At 49.2% G+C, this 16590-nt stretch overlaps 1 protein-coding gene across 1 annotated transcript in view; it reads right to left on the bottom strand.

Moving 5' to 3' along the window:
- The window catches only part of CLDN10 (claudin 10), a 33800-nt gene extending 17472 nt beyond the window's left edge, over window positions 1-16328 (bottom strand). The window contains 1 exon segment of the mRNA XM_077343902.1: window positions 16022-16328. Within this exon segment, the coding sequence (XP_077200017.1) occupies window positions 16022-16241 (220 nt within the window). The 5' untranslated portion in view covers window positions 16242-16328.
- Window positions 16329-16590: the final 262 nt, after the last annotated feature.

The following is a 16590-nucleotide window of genomic DNA, read 5'->3' as shown; positions in this document are numbered from 1 at the left end:
ACCATACAGCTACTGTTGGTTCCACTAGGGAAATTACAAGTAAGGCAGAGGCTGAAGGTTAGGAATGCGGTCCTTTTGTTTACAGGCTGGGAATGTGTTCCTGATCTTAGGCACAGACAGCAGAGATGGGCATGCACCAAACAACGCCCACTAATTAGCAGGGAGGATACAAAGAAGGGAGCAGATGGTTTCAGGACATTTTCACTCCCCAAAAGAGCCTCAAAGCGGCTTACAATCGCATTCCCTTCCTCTCCCCACAACAGACACCCTGTGAGGAAGGTGGGTCTGAGACCATTGCAAGAACTGTGAATGGCCCAAGGTCACCCACCAGGCCTCTGGTGTCCTAAAGTGACTTACAATCAGCTACCCTTCCTTCCCCCACAACAGACATCCTGTGAGGTAGGAGGGGCCAAGAGAGCTCTGAGGGAACTGTGACTAACCCAAGGTCACCCAGCTGGCTAGATGTGGAGGGGGGGAATCAAACCCAGTTCTCCAGATTACATTTCACCACTCTTAACCATGACAGTTCTCAAGGCACCTCTTACAGTCTACAATTCCAACTTAGAAACAGAGCTAAAGAGCAGAGGCACAAACACAATTTGATTGCGTGCGTTTGTGAGACAGAATTTTCCATTATAACGTGCATAACCAATTCACCACCCTGCACATCATGGCTGCAACCACAAAAGTGCACAAAACACAAATACATCTGATGCAAAGTCCGCATGTCATTCCCCAACATATCATGAGGGCTTTATAACATGACAATTGGCCCTGCAGACTTTGTCCATCTAGGGATAAGAGCTGACTCTTCAGAGATTTCCATCCCTCTGTAGTCTAGAGCAGTGGTCCCCAACCCCAGGTCTGGGGACCGGAACTGGTTTGTGGATCAGTCAGTACCGGCCGCCTCCTCGGCCGCCTCCCCGGCTGCTGCCTCAGGGCTGCCCTGCCACTCCGCCGCCGGCTCACCTTTGGTGTTCTCCAGCGGCCGCCATGGCTGGGGCTCCCCCTCAACGTGGCACTGTGCAGCTGCTGCTGGCAGTGCCCCCCAGCGGGCGGCGGGAAGTCAGGGGCACTGGGGCTCAGGTGGTGGCGACCTCACTCAGCAAAGACTACCTCCCCCCCCCCCCAGGCCTCAGTAAAATTGTCAGGCGTTGACCAGTCCCCGGTGATAAAAAGGTTGGGGACCACTGGTCTAGAGGGGCTAGCTCTCTGTTGGGAAATCCCTGGATACCTGGGGGTAAAGCCTAGGGAGCGTAGTGGGAGGGGCCTCAGCAGAGTGCAATGGATTACAGTCCACCCTCCAAGGCAGCCAGTTTCTCCTGGGGAGCTGGAGATGAGTCAGAATTCTGGGAAACCTCCAGACCCCACCTGGAGAGCAAAACAGGATGCTTTCAAAGTGAATACTAGAACAGAACCTGCAGGCTGGCAACCCTAGTCTTGCATGATGAACACTTGCATGATGTAGATTACTTTTTTAAAATGTCTATTCCTCATCCCATGAGCACCTGTGCCACAGTGTTCTGGTATGCTAGTCTTTGGTCAACCTCTAAAGGCCAATCATTTTAAAGGAATATTGGTGTGAGCGTTGAAGAGCTAGAGAAATCCTGCCTCAGACAGGATGACCGTGAGGCTAATGATTGTCCCCACCAAACCGAGACGCCGTGCTGGTTGAGTGAGCTTGCGCTCTCCTCCTGCCCTCCAACAAATCTCGTGTTGGCCTTTGACCAGCGCATGGCGGACATTTTCTTGTTGAGCACAAGCAAGTTAAGGTTGGTTGGGGTAAATGTTTACCCATTTCTACCTAGGAGCTTTAGCTATAAATTAAGCTTGAGAGGACCTCTGGGTAAATACCTTCATGCTTCAGCACCTTAATACGTTAATTAGCGACTAACAGCGCCAATAAATTGGACCCGTCAGAAAAATAATGGCTCCCTCGGGGCCAGTTTTGATTTACAGGTGTTCCTAAAGAATGTAACCCAGACAGACATTATAGAGAAGAATAATCGTCGATATTACGACCCGCGGTTAGGAATATTAGATCAGGTCTACCTAACTGAGATCCCAAGTGATATCTGACGGCTGTGTCCGTGCCCACCAGGAACTGTCATGGTTGGTTTTTGCAGTGACTCCCTGAGATGGCAAATGTGAAGGGAATTCCGGGCATCTAGCAAGGGTGAATATCCCGTGTTTGGTTCAGTGGGTCACAGGTTTTGGAGGCGTGCATTAGAATTTAACATTAGTTAATCAGGTAAAAGCTCTGTTTAATAGGGCGCCTTTTAAAGTAAAAATGCCATCTTGCCATAAACATACAGTAGCAGAGGGGAGAGCCTTATGCTGTGGAGGAAGCTTATATAGATGCAACTCGCACCACCACTCAGATCCAGTGACCAGTCAGAAGCCCTGCTGAGTAAAAGCTTCCCCTGGCCCCACCAACTTCTATGAACCCTTGGTGGGCACCGGGAAAGGTCTCCGGAGCCTCCGTGGTGTCCTTTAATGGCATGTTGGAGGCCCCTGTATTAGAGGGCAGGGATGGCCAAATATTGCCTAGAGCAGTGGTCCGCAACCTTTCTAAGGCTGCAGACCGGTGGAGGGGAGGGCGATCCTGCGGCCACGCATGTGAAAATGCGCATGTGTGACAGGTCGGTGCATGTGTGTTTGCGCCATGCGTGGCCGCAAACGCGCATGCGAGGCACTTCCACACATACGTGAAACTGCCATGCATACGTGTTTGGATTCGCGCATGCGCGGTATACACATGCGCGGATCACCCTCCCCCCCACCAGGAAGTTTCGCACTGCGGGGGGGGGAGAGGGAGCCGTGGCCTGGCACTGGGCCGCAGCCCGGTGGTTGGGGACCACTGGCCTAGAGGCCAGTTCAGGCATTTGGATGTCCTAGAGCAGTGGTTCTCAACCTGGGGGTCGGGACCCCTTTGGGGATCAAACAACCCTTTCACAGGGGTCATGGCAGGGTGAGCAGCTTGGCCTGGGGGGGGTGTCACCACTGTTGCTGCTCCTCCAGAAGGCGCCTGCCAATTTATATACAATTTTGAATCCATTTATATACAATCGTGATCAATGGATCTTCAAGCCATTGGTCAGTTTTGGTTTGATTTCTGTGAAAGAACATGTGCATAATTTTATGGTTGGGGGTCACCACAACAGGAGGAACTGTGTTAAAGGGTCGAGGCATTAGGAAGGTTGAGAATCACTGTCCTAGATTGATTTTCCATACTCCTGCCATGCACCATGGGCAGAGCCTCCCTTCTGCATCTCCACACACGGAACGCAGTAGCACAGCTTGAATTTCTGTCTCAAAAGCACAGAAGCAAGGGAAAAGGAATTGCGACTGCCCATCTAAAACGATGCCATCAGAGGGTGCGGAATCATGAAGTCGTGGAATGTGCTTGGAACATGGAACATTCTCGAGAGCCAGCTTGGTGTAATGGTTAAGCACGGTGGCCTGGTTTGATTCCCCATTCCTTCTCCACATGCAGCCAGCTGGGTGATCTTGGGCCATTCACAGTTCTCTCAGAGCTCTCCTAGAGCTCTCCATGAACATCAGGAGGACCACGGGTTTACTACCCCTTAGAGCAGGGGTAGTCAAACTGCGGCCCTCCAGATGTCCATGGACTACAATTCCCAGAAGCTGGCAGGGGGCTCCTGGGAATTGTAGTCCATGGACATCTGGAGGGCCGCAGTTTGACTACCCCTGCCTTAGAGTCTGCCACTCCAAAAAAACCCCACAGCTCTGCTCTTCTTGAGCAGAAAAACCTCCCCACAGTTTACATAAACCTACCGTTCACAGAAATGCAAGAAGATTGTGCACCACTGTGTATTAATGTTTAATATCCCCACCATAACTACCCCTTTCATCACATTCTAAAATAATCTTAATTTGGGGTGGATAATTTTCATTATAAAACTTGGTTTTAAAGAGATATATGCCTCATTATTAAATATACATGCCTCATTCCATAAGAACATCCCACAATGGTGCCAGCTGGGTATAGTGGTGAAGAGTGGTGGCAAACTGGGTTTGATTCCCCACTCCTCCTCCACATGCAGCCAGCTGGGTGACCTTGGACTTGCCACAGCACTGATAAAGCTGTTCTGACCGAGCAGTGATATCAGGGCTCTCTCAGCCTCACCTCCCTCACAGGGTGTCTGTTGTGGGGAGAGGAAAGGGAAGGTGAATGTAAGCTACTTTGAGACTCCTTCGGGTAGAGAAAACCAGCATATAAGAACCAACTCTTCTTCTTCTACAATAACAAGAACTAAATCTGCAGTTAAGTAACACAACTTGCAGTGGGACAGAACTAAGAACAATATTGACCAACCTCCATTCTATAAAACCGCAAAGCCCACTTAAGAGTAGACGGCTAGCTCTTTACAAGAAATCACAAAGGTAAAATGGCAAGTCTGACAAACAGTTTTACTGGCCCTCTGAATGTCTATAAAGATGTAGCGTAATAAAACCCTAGTTAGGAGTTAATGTGTTCTTTCATTACTTGGGGGATCCCAAAGACTTCTCTCAAGTAGTCAATCTAAAGAGAAAATAGCAGAACCCAGATGGTTATGATAACACTGTCATTTCCTTGCAAGACAAATTGACAGATTAAAAAAAAAAATACCTCTCTTGGAGCCTGATGCATTAGGGTTTATTTTAGGATTCAAATTACAAGGATACCAGCCAACCTAAAGATGTTCCTGGTCCTTTTGAGAGCCATGGGGCAGAAAGACATTCTTTTCTAACAGAAAAGGAAATGAAAACACAGACCCTCTCTGGGTCAAAAGGTGGCTAGGGTGGTCTTCAGCAAGGCCACTCCTGAAACAAAATGTCACCATGGTTCAAAAGTATAAACAAATGGGGGCAACAGTCCACTGTTACCCTGCTCTTCCCCAATGTGCCTTCACCAAGACTGATGCCTACATCAACATTTCTATCAGGGGTTTCTGAGAAATGTGACCCCCAAACTGCATTGCAAACTCAAGGCTTTTGTTACACAGTGCAAGAACAAATTCCTTCTTTGATGTATCTAAAATGATTTGATTCCACACTATGGGGCCAACATTCCAGCAGAAATCTCTCTGTCTGGTTACCCAGTCAGATAAAGAACCTTATAGACATGGCGAGTTCAACTCTAGATCCTGTTTCCAGTGTCAGGCCTAACTAGGGTAGAATCTGCACTGGGCTTTTTATCCCTGGTGACTTCGAATTAAAGAAAGTCATCTACACGTTATTCGATTTCCATTTTGATAGCATTTTAGCGCTTTAAATTTTCCCTCTGCAATGTCTATGATTAATCTGTGAGGACACTACCTTTCCCCCACAATATCCAGGAGTGGATATAGCTTGAAAATGGGAACAATGCAAATGCAGAAGGGCGACAGGTTTCCCAGTCCTCTAGCCCCCGGCCCCTGATCCCATTGTCTCATGCTGCTTCAAGCGGCAATGGAAGGCAATTTTTAATGGCTGTTTTGCATGTGTCCTTATGCCACTTCTTGAGGAAACCTAGATGTGTCAGGGGGTAATAGTAGTAGTAGTAATAATAATAAATGTATTTGTATCCCATCCTTCCAAATGTTCAGGACAAGTACATTAAAACATATACAAAGTTTACATATTTAATAACACTTCCAAATTTCGATCAGTCATACCCCTGACTAGAATCTTGGACAGGGGACGTTTGGCAGGAGCTGATCTTCTACCTCCTTCTCCTCTTCCCTTAGCAGTGAGGCCAGCTTCCATGGTGGATGTTATTTTTGGCCTTGACCCTAAGCCTGGTGGAATAGCTCCATTTTGCAGGCCCTGCGGAACTCATGTAGGTCCTGCAGGGCCCTGATGTCTTCTGGGAGCTTATTCCACCAAGATGGGGCCAGGGCCAAAAAGGCCCTGGGCTTGGTTGAGGCCAGCTTCACCTCTTTCGGGCTGGGGACCCTGAGTAGATGTTGTTGTGAAGCTCTAGGAATGGCGAGATTTTTCAACAATTCCTAGGTCTATTCTCTTATCACTTTCGAGCTGCTTTTTAATCGCCTGCATTTCCCTACTCGAAGGAGTCTCAAAGCAGCTTACAAACACCTTTCTCTTCCCACAATAGACACCCTGTGAGGTAGGTGGGGCTAAGAGAACTCTAAGAGAACTGATCTAGAAAAACAGCTCTAAGAGTTGTAACTTGCCCAAGGTCACCCAGCTGGCTGCACATAGAGGACTGGGGAATCAAACCCAGTTCTCTGCTCCTTAACCACTACACCATGCTGGCTCTCAAGTCTTAAATAATCTTGAATAATCTCATGGTGGAAAAAGTTACTTTCTGTAGTCGAATTGCAGAAATACTCTGGTGTGCTTTACCCACACAAGGGTTAACATTTCAGTGGTTCCCAGTATTGTTAATGCTCCCAGCAGCTTTAGCCTTATTTTTATATTATTTTATTTTATTTATTATATTTATATACTGCCCTCCCCGGAGGCTCAGGGCGGTTTGCATGGAACATAAGAACAGTACATGAAACAGTCATGAACCTACCCTTGATTGTGGGTTCAACTCTGGGCTGCAGTGCTTTAACGCAGTGGTCCCCAACGCCTGGTCCAGGGACCAGGACCGGTCCATGGATCAGTCGGTACCGGGCCGTGACTCCTCCTTGTCCTCCTCCCCGGCTGCTGCCTCAGGGGCTGCTCTGCCACTCTGCCGCCGGCTCACCTTTGGTGCTCTCTGGCGGCCACCATGGCCTATGGCTCCCCCTTGGCGTAGCACCGTGCAGCTGCTGCTGGCAGCGCCCCCCAGCGGGCAGTGGGAAGTCAGGGGCGTGGTGGGAAAGCAAGTGGATCAGGGGCTCAGGCAGCGGCAGTGAGATCCCTCGGCAAAGGACTACTCCCTCCCCCCGGGCCTCAGTAAAATTGTCAAGCGTTGACCGGTCCCTGGTGATAAAAAGATTGGAGACTACTGCTTTAATGAACTGGCTTCTTAATTACTCTTGGAAAGATAAACTAGAGCAAGAGCGAGTGAGAGAGTATCTTCACAGGTTGTTGGAGTGCAGCTTCACATCTCAAGTTTGGCTGTAAATGAACTCTCATGTGCATGGACCCTTCTTGTACTTTCCCCCCCTCTTGGACCACGCAAGTTTGATCTGTACAAATCCAAGATGTACCTTTTCACAGCATTGGGGGGAACCATCAGCACCAGCTCCTGCCCGCTTATCGCGAAACTGTGAAAGGCAGAGGAGCCAGAAATCAAGGGTAGAAGAAGGTAACCTGATATTGCGTGAGCTGCAGGCATGTTCCCCCAGCTTGTCATTCAGGGCTGGGAAAAACTGTACCTGACTGACCTTCTTGGCCGAAAGACTGGGAAAGGTTCAGAAGTCCTTTGGCACTCGATCAAGATGAAAGAGAAATGGCTTTTCCCCCAGGTGTGCTCTCTCTCCTCAGCCCCAAGGCTCAGATTTTAGGAAATGCTTTGCTTCACTGGCCAGGGCTTCCATTTCAGTTCATAAATTTACCCCGAAGACAAGGTGAAGACCTTTGTGTTTTGCATTCCGAGCTCAGAAATGAGTTTGCTATAGCAGAATCCCATCGCCCCTTGTCATAGCAAAAAATATGGTCATGCCTGTCCAGAAAGCTATAGAAGCAAACCAGGCTTTTTTTTTTTTTTAAAGACTGAGAATGTTACGGTCCAGTGACCAGAATCTGTTTAAGGCAGGGGTAGTCAAACTGCGGCCCTCCAGATGTCCATGGGCTACAATTCCCATGAGCCCCTGCCAGCGAATGCCGCAGTTTGACTACCCCTGGAGGGTCTCCAGTCCTAAAGAAATAAAACTCGCTTCAACCAGGGCCTGGGCCTTTTTGGCTTTGGCCCAGCCTGGTGGAACACTCTGCTGAGATCAGAGTCCTGCAGGACCTCAAACCGTTCTGCAGGGCTTGCAAGATGGATCTGTTCTGCCAGGCCTATGGCTGAGGCAGGCAGGGGCCATCCAGTTTGTTGGGCTTCCTAGCCAAGAATCTGCCCAACGGGAACATCACTGGAATGATACATATCAGTGTATGCAGTGACTGGTTATATTTAGCATTTATAATTGTAATAATGCTTTTAACGATTTTATGAATGACGACAAATTTTCTGATTCTGACCTGCCCTGAGCCTTTGGGGAAGGGTGGCATAAAAATGAAAGTAACAACAACAACACAACAACAACAACAATAAATACATGCAAAAACTTGGCAAGGCAGTTATCAAGAGCAATCCTTCTCTTCAACAGGGCATAATTCCAGGGAAGTGACTAGGACTGCACTCTCAGTCAATGTATTAGAGAAACTGAACAGAAATGAGGACAAAATTGGTTTTAGGTGAAGGAGCAGTACTCCTTCAGGTCTGCAGAGAGAGCTTTAACCTTAGCAGCCAGCCTGTGTCCATACACTGTTTAAAATATCGTCTTTGCCCTTAAGGGTTATAAGATAGGTAAGAGAGAAGCTTTCAAGAGCCTGCTTGGTATAGTGGTTAAGAGTGCAGACTTCTAATCTGGCGAGCCAGGTTTGATTCCGTGTTCCCCCACAAGCAATCAACTGGGTGACTTTGGGCTCACCACAGCACTGGTAAAGCTGTTCTGACCGAGCAGTGATATCAGGGCTTTCCCAGCCTCACCTACCACCACCATCACCACCTCCTTCTACTCCTGCTCCTTCTAGCTCTGAAGAAGATCCATGATGAATAACAAGGCGCATCCTTAAGAGAAGCAACAACAGAACTTCTCAGCTTAAACACTCCCCTACCAAATCCACAAAAAAGGATCAGTTACTTGCTCTGCTGGCATACCGTCTCCCATAGGATAAAATAATTTCGTTCAAGACGTCACTCTGCAAAATGTTGATTCAGCCCCATGACTTGAGTCTTAGAACTGGGTGAGAACATGGTGGCAAGTAATATTGGTACCTGGCATTTCGCAGACTGCCAAACATGGCCGAAATCTACGAGAGAGATGAGATAAGGGAGCTGGAAGAAACTGGATGCCATCTGGCATGTGCTCCCATTGGGGACGGTCATAGCTATCATTCCAAAGGTGTTCTCCGTATCATGCGAAGACAGATGGTATGTGCTATGTGCTGCCAAGTTCTTTCTGACTGATGGTGACATGCATGAAATAATGCCCTCGGAAACATCCTATCATTAACAGCTTAGCTCACATCATGCAAAACGAAGGCCATGGCTTCCTTTATTGAATCAGTCTACCTTGTGTGGAGTCGTCCTCGTTTCCTATAGATTTCAACCTTCCCTAGCGTTAGCTTGTGCAGTTTCTCAGGTTGGGGAGCCGTGTTTAGGTAGTTTAGCTCCTAATGTTTTGCTGATGTCTGCAACTGGCGTCTTCAGAGGTCTGTCACAGCAAGATGTATGCCTCTCTGTGACACATGTCTTGCTGTGGCATTCAACCCGGGAAAATGACAAAAGCCATGAAAATGACAAAAGCCAGTTGATTCTGGCCATGAAAGCTTTCGACTACACATTTTCCTAGCATACATTAAACTGCCCTGAGATGACAGGCTCAAGGCAATGTAAACATAATGAAAACATAAATAAATACATTATTTTTTTTCCAGAGAGTCTTGTCTTCTTAGGATGTAACCAAAGTAAGCCTATGCCTTAGTTTTATATAACAGTGGTTCTCAACCTGGGGGTCGGAACCCCTTTGGGGGTTGAATGACCCTTTTACAGGGGTCGTGGCAGGGCAAGCAGCTTGGGGGTGGTGGTGGTACTGTTGCCACTCCTCCTGAAGGCACCTGCCAATTTATATACAATTTATATTAAATTTATATACTGTTTATATACAATCATTAACAATGGATCTTCATGCCATTGGTCAGTTTTGCTTTAATTTCTGTGATTAAACTGTGTTCTGTGAACGAACACAGAAATTTTATGTATAATTCTTTGCATAACTTTATGGTTGGGGGTTACCACAACATGAGGAACTATATTAAAGGGTTGTGGCATTAGGAAGGTTGAGAACCACTGCTATATAAGAACAGAACAGTGAATCAGCATGGAATGAAACTGGACTTAGATTCTTTGTCAAACTCCACCATGGAAATGTCAAGGACTCCTTGGGTAGACATACATGAGGGAGGCTTCTATGGATAGAGGGAAAAACGAACTCCAGAACTTTTCAGTACCAGAAAAATCTGCTTATTCCCATAGCCTAAGAATGCTTAAAGATGGCTGCATGGCAGAATCTTGAGCTACACAGAACAGATCTATAAGGAAGGGTTTGGAAAACTGCAAAAAAGAGAGAATGGTTTGTTCCTGTTGCATCGGATTTAAACAGAATCCCTGTTCGCAATCCTGTTTAATATAGTCCAGAGGAAGGGCAAGATATTAACAAGGTGTCTATGCAGTACATGACTTCGTTTGTATTTGTTTATTTAGAAAATTCACATGGCCCTTCTTTGCGGGAGGTGACTCAGTACTAAAACAATAACAAGTCAAACCAATAAAACAATAAAAACAAATCAACCCATAAACAAATAAAGCCAGTGAAACCAGGTCATTAAAAACCTGCCAGGGAAGAAAAGCAGCATAAAATAGCGTAGTTTAAAATGATATTGATAAAACAGTCCTTGGCCTTAGATCATGAAGAGTTCTTTCAGTTATTTCAGAAGCTGAGCAGGGACAGCCCTGCTTAGAGGCAGGCAATAGCAAAGCCACCTTTATCTCTTCCCTTGAAAGCTCAACGGGCTGCCATAAATCACTTGTGACTTAACAGCAAAAGAAAGAAATGCTACACGTTGTTTTAATGTCTACGTACATACGAAATAAAAGCATTTCCCCCTCTTTGTCAGAAGCCGTGGCCAGTCCTGGCTTTCTTGCAAGTTAAATCCAGCTGGCTTCCCCACCCAGGCTGTTTCCTTGCTCCGTCCTGCTGGGGTCCGTAAAGCGATGCTGTTTTGAGCAGCAGCCACACAATGACATCCTGTATCCATCCTGCTTCGGTGTTTTCTCTTGCTCTGCTGCACTCTCCCCCCCCCCCCCAACTCTGCTGGGGATCATCTTTTGGGAGGGAAATCCCTTTGTAACCTCTTGTGGATAGGAAGGTGTGCCATCCTAACTTCAATTATACCATTTTCTTTGCTTCAGCCCCTGAAGCCACTCTCCCCACCCCCACCCAAGGGCTTGTGAAATAACTTGCTAGTTCCCTGCTTTCATTTTTCTCCAGCAAAAGTAAGTCTGCAGCCCATTTTATTGCAGAATCCAGGCGTGTAATGCAGCCAGGAGATCCTACAATTGCCTGGCAGCGAAAAGTTTCAGCTCTTTAGCATTATCCAGGGTGCACCACGAGGAGGTGAGCTAGAATGGCACCCCAGTTAGAGCTAGAATGGCATGCATAGAAGGATCACTGAAAAACAGAACCGGCCATGCACAGATACCTGGCTGATGCGGAAGTCCCGGCAAGAAGAGCTGCACAATATTCTAATCTAGAGAATCATCAGTTGCAGACATGGATGAAATCAGTTGTACCCAATATATTCATATAAACACCCATGAGAGGCCCACACAATTTGACTTGCCACATAAAGTGGATGATGGTTAATAGAATACAAACAGCTGTGCAGACCTGTTGCTGAAATGGGGCAAAATGCCAGGTCCCCAATGTGATTGTGGTGCAGCCTGCCAAACTATTTTCCATCTTTCACAGGAATGTGAGTGTTGTGCTTTCCAGGCAGATGTGAGAGAGCTCTTTATTTATGGGGATTGCCCAGTGTGGCTGCATGATCATTGTACCTACTTGGGTATATATCTTATGTGTTTATAAAGAATCAGAGTTGGAAGGGACGTTCACGGTCATCTAGTCCAACCCCCTGCACAATGCAGGAACTCACAACTACCTGCCTACCCACAGTGACCCCAATTTCATGCCCGAGTAATTCCCACCACCACCTCCAAAAAGCCCCAGAATCCAGCCTGGCCTGGAGGAAATTCACCTACCATCCCATAGTGGTGATCAGCAATTCCCTGGTTATGTAAGGAAGGGCCACAAGGGACAAACACTGGCACATCCCTTCCTGCCCACCCACTCACAGTCTGCCTAACCCCCTGCACAATGCAGGAACTCACAACTACCCGCCCACCCATGGTGACCCCAGTTTCATGCCCAAGTGATCCTTCCACCAAAAAAATCTCCAGAATCCAGCCTGGCCTGAAGGAAATTCACCTACCCACAGAGGCAATTAGAAATTCCCAGGGTATGTAAGGGGAAAGGTATGTAAAGGGTATGTAAAGGGACACAAGAGACAAACACTGGCACATTCCTTCCTGCCCATCCACTCATAATCTGCCTAAATTCATATGCTTTCTGTGTGTAACTCTGCCATACAAGAAATAATATTGCAAAATCATAAGGGGGGAAGTGTGCCTGCTGCACATTTCTTGTTATAACTCCGCAATGAAAGGGGCTAGAGAAATGGATAAATCGTAACAGATTGTGATTCTAGTGATTCCTGAGGTTGGTTTCCTCCCCCCCCCCCCCCGATGTAAAACATCTTTTACTGCACAGGGAGAGTGAAGTTGGCAGCGGAAATGACTATGGAAGGGGCAGGGCTGTGCTCTGGTTCTCCTTAGAGGGGAGGGGGCTTTCTTCTCACTCCTTTGTCCTTCTTGAGGAGTCCCTCCCCAACTGGAGAGCTGGAGCCTGTGTGAGTCTCCCACCCCCCAAACAGGAGAGCCAGAGCCCACTTGAGTCCCCCCACCAAGGAGAACTGGAACACACAAGAGCCCCACCCCTTCTGTAGTCATTTGCATTGCTAGCTTCACTGTCCTTCTGCAGAAAAAGATGTTTCACATCACAAAGGACAAGGAGGGGGGCAGAACTCCCGGGGAAAGGGAGAGCCCCTCCCTGTTCTGCTCTGTCTCCCCTAAACTGCCTTGGTCTCTCCATCAGCTGTCTGGGCGAATGAGTGATCTGTCTGCTGGGAAGGCAGGCACAGAGCCAGCGCAGTCGGCACAGTGGGGTGGGGTGGGGCTGGCTGCAGCTTCTCCTTGCCACCCTGCCTTGCCAGCCACCTGCAAGTGACAGGCCTGGCATCAGGAACTGGTTTCAGGAACTTCAGTCAGCGGTGGCCCCCTGCCAGCTCCTGGGCCCTGACGGATGCCCAGCCATGCCAAGCAGGGAAGCCAGGTCGGCTTCCAAAAACGCCTTGCTGAAATTGAGAGCAAGGTGTGATTGCAAGGGAACACGTACATACACAGCTGGTTTCACAATGGACAACTCTATACTTCTGTCAATGCAGCACATGTGACTCGGTAGAAGAAGAAGAAGAAGAAGAAGAAGAAGAAGAAGAAGAAGAAGAAGAAGAGGGAGAGGGAGAGGGAGAGGGAGAGGGAGAGGGAGAGGGAGAGGGAGAGGGAGAAGGAGAAGGAGGAAGAAGAAGGAGGAAGAAGAAGAAGGAGGAAGAAGAAGAAGGAAGAAGAAGAAGGAGGAAGAAGGAAGAAGAAGAAGAAGAGCTGGGTTTTTAATACCCCGCTTTCCCCCCCAGAAGGAGTCCCCAAGCGGCTTACAAACATCTATCAGTTCCTCAATCCACAACAGACACCCTGTGAGGTAGGCGGGGCTGAGGCAGCTCCAAGAGCAGCTCTGAGAGAACTGTGAATGGCCCAAGGTCACCCAGCTGGCTGCATGTGGGGGAGTGCAGAATCAAACCCGGCTCTCCAGATCAGAGTCTGCCTCTCTTAACGTCACACCATGCTAGGCTGCAGTTTTCATTTCCTATCGATCCCTGCCTCTTTGGTCCAAGTAAAGGTGCCAGTTCCCTCTCCATGAACTCACGAGACTGATTCTGAAGTTTGTACAGAAAAAGATAGTGGCATATTTACTCGTTTTTTACTAGGAAATAAATCTCACCTAATTCAACAGAACCACTGAACTCTGTGGGATTACGTTCATAGAAATATTCATAGGATCAGACTGTCCGTTCAGTATAAAGCATCGTAGAACATCCATGCAGAACCTCAGTGGAGTATAATACCATCAAGTTCACACTCCTAGACATTCTCTGTGGGAGCACTGCTCTCTGTTGCCTGGAGATGAGCTGGAATTCCAGGAGATCTCCAGGCCCCACCAGGAGTTGGCAAACCTAGACAAGTAGCTGTCCCTTTTGAATTAGGGAGCGGCCAGGTACTGTGGCCTGCCAGTTGGGTTGGGGGAGCTCCAGACATTTGCAAAAGAAGATTTGTCTCAGATATGTAGATTGAGTCCAGAGGCACCTTAAGGCCAGCCAAGTTTAATTCTAATTCCAATTTAAGCTTTTGTGTGCAGGTACATGCCTTCAGATCTTCTCCCATAGATTCACAGAGAAAGACTAAAACATCCCTTAAGGGAATTTTGTCCACCACCCTTAGAAATACATCCGTCCCAACAGGTGGATATTCTCCATGATAAGCTTAGCAGTTGCACATACTGGGGGCAGGAGTGGGGGAGAAAAATGCCCCAAATATCCTACTACACAGTCTGCGTTCCAGGATTATTATTTCTGGGTTTTTATCCATGCAAGCAGGAGGTGGCTAGAATCTGTTGCAAATGGATCCCCCAATGTGCCTTTGGAGTGCAGAGCAACCACGGGTGAGACATTGGGATCGATTGATAAAGCAGCTTTTGAGAGGGGGAGATAAAAACCGGGCCCAAGCACACTGCAGCTCTGGTGTCCTGTGCCAGCAGTGTATGCCATTCATGAAGGACTATCAGCAACCAGATCGGTGTGTTTCTTTTTTTAGGAACAAATATTTTGTACTCTGGTTCTGGTTAGGTAGTAAAGTTTGAAGACCGGCCAAAATGTTCTCTTTAGGAATATCTGGAGAAAGGGGGGGGGGGTTAACTCATGTATTGGGTCCCCCCTCCCACCAAGGCTTTACATTTTTGCCTGTGCATATAATAGTTCACAGAGGACTGTTATATATGTCTGTCAATGCAATACCCAGGAGCAGAAGAGCTGGTTTCTTTTGGACCCTAGAGCCTCTTGTGGTGCAGAGTGGTAAGGCAGCAGACATGCAGTCTGAAAGCTCTGCCCATGAGGCTGGGAGTTCGATCCCAGCAGCCGGCTCAAGGTTGAGTCAGCCTTCCATCCTTCCGAGGTCGGTAAAATGAGTACCCACCTTGCTGGGGGGTAAACGGTAATGACTGGGGAAGGCACTGGCAAACCACCCCGTATTGAGTCTGCCATGAAAATGCTTGAGGGCATCTCCCCAAGGGTCAGACATGACCTGGTGCTTGCACAGGGGATACATTTACCTTTACCTTTCACTACCTGAAGGAGTCCCCAAGTGGCTTACAAATATCCTTCCCTTCCCTCAACCCGTAACAAATACCCTGTGATGGGGGGGGGGCTGAGGGAGCTCCTAGAGAACTGCTACACAAGAACAGCTCTGTGCAAACTCAGCAAAAAACACAGCTGAGAGGAAGGATGCCACAGTGGTCTCTGTGTGTTTATTACTGAAAATCCTCCACCTTACCCCTGCCCAAGTCAAATCTTTGGATTTCAGCTTGTAGAGGAATGAGAGATCAGCTTGTAAATTTCTCCCCCTCCCCCAAATTCTGCTATCTGCAACTCCTTCATCCTGATGTGCATGTCCCTCCCTGGAAAGAAGACCCTCTGAGTGTAGCAGGCTTGCTGCCAAGTAAGGGCGCACAGGATCTGGGTCTACTCCTCCTCCCTGCCTCATCCCAACCCTTCTGCCGGTCTCCACCCTGACCTGGATCGCGCACGCAAGGCAGATCTCGGAAGCTAAGCAGGGCCGACCGAGGCTCGTATTTAGACGGGAGACCGGCAAGGATTTGACCGGCAGTTCCTTCAGGGAACACCAGGGGAACAGAGGCAGGCCACGGCAAACCCCCTGCGGGATCTCCTACCCACGCCGTTCGAGCAATGACAGGCGAAATCAGGGCGCCCTCCAGGCGCACATGGGCGGGGGGGGGGTCAGAAAGGGAATCCCGCACCCGTCGCCCCCCCCCCCCGCCCGTGCCCGCCCCCGCGAGCGCCAGTGGCCGACCGTCGAGCGCCAGCATGGAGGGGAAGTCCTTGCAGTTGGAGACGCCGGTGGAGTCGGTCACGCAGGTCTTCCAGAGGTTGGCCCAGAAGGTGGCCGTGGTGATGACGGTGCCGTCGATGGACGACACCTTCCAGTAGTCGGTGGGCAGCGTGGACGACACCAGCACCCAGCCCGCCACGGCCAGCGCGAAGGCCACCAGCTCGCCCGAGCCCACGGCCATGGCGGCAGCGCGGCAGCCCGGCGACAGCGCGACAGTCCGCCAGCGCGCCCGACCGCCCCGCCGCCCCGATGGCCAGAGCCCTCCCGCCCGGCCCCGCCGCCCGCCGCGCCAGCATCCTCCCCGGGGCGGCCGCCGAGCAGGAGGAGGAGGGAAAGGAGGAGGGGCCAGCCGACCGGCCCGGCGCAAGGGCTTCCCGGACCCTCCGCGCGGGTGGAGGCAGGCAGGCAGCCCCCTCGGGGGTGGGGGTGGGCAGGAAAGCCCCTCCCCCCGGTATCCTGAGTCGCCCGGCTGGCCTGTCTGCTCATTGACGGGCGAGGCCAACCTAGTTTCATGCTGGGCTTAAGGAGCG

Source organism: Paroedura picta, chromosome 6, assembly GCF_049243985.1.
Source record: "Paroedura picta isolate Pp20150507F chromosome 6, Ppicta_v3.0, whole genome shotgun sequence".
NCBI lineage: Eukaryota > Metazoa > Chordata > Lepidosauria > Squamata > Gekkonidae > Paroedura > Paroedura picta.
This window is presented reverse-complemented; position numbering and strand designations above follow the sequence as displayed.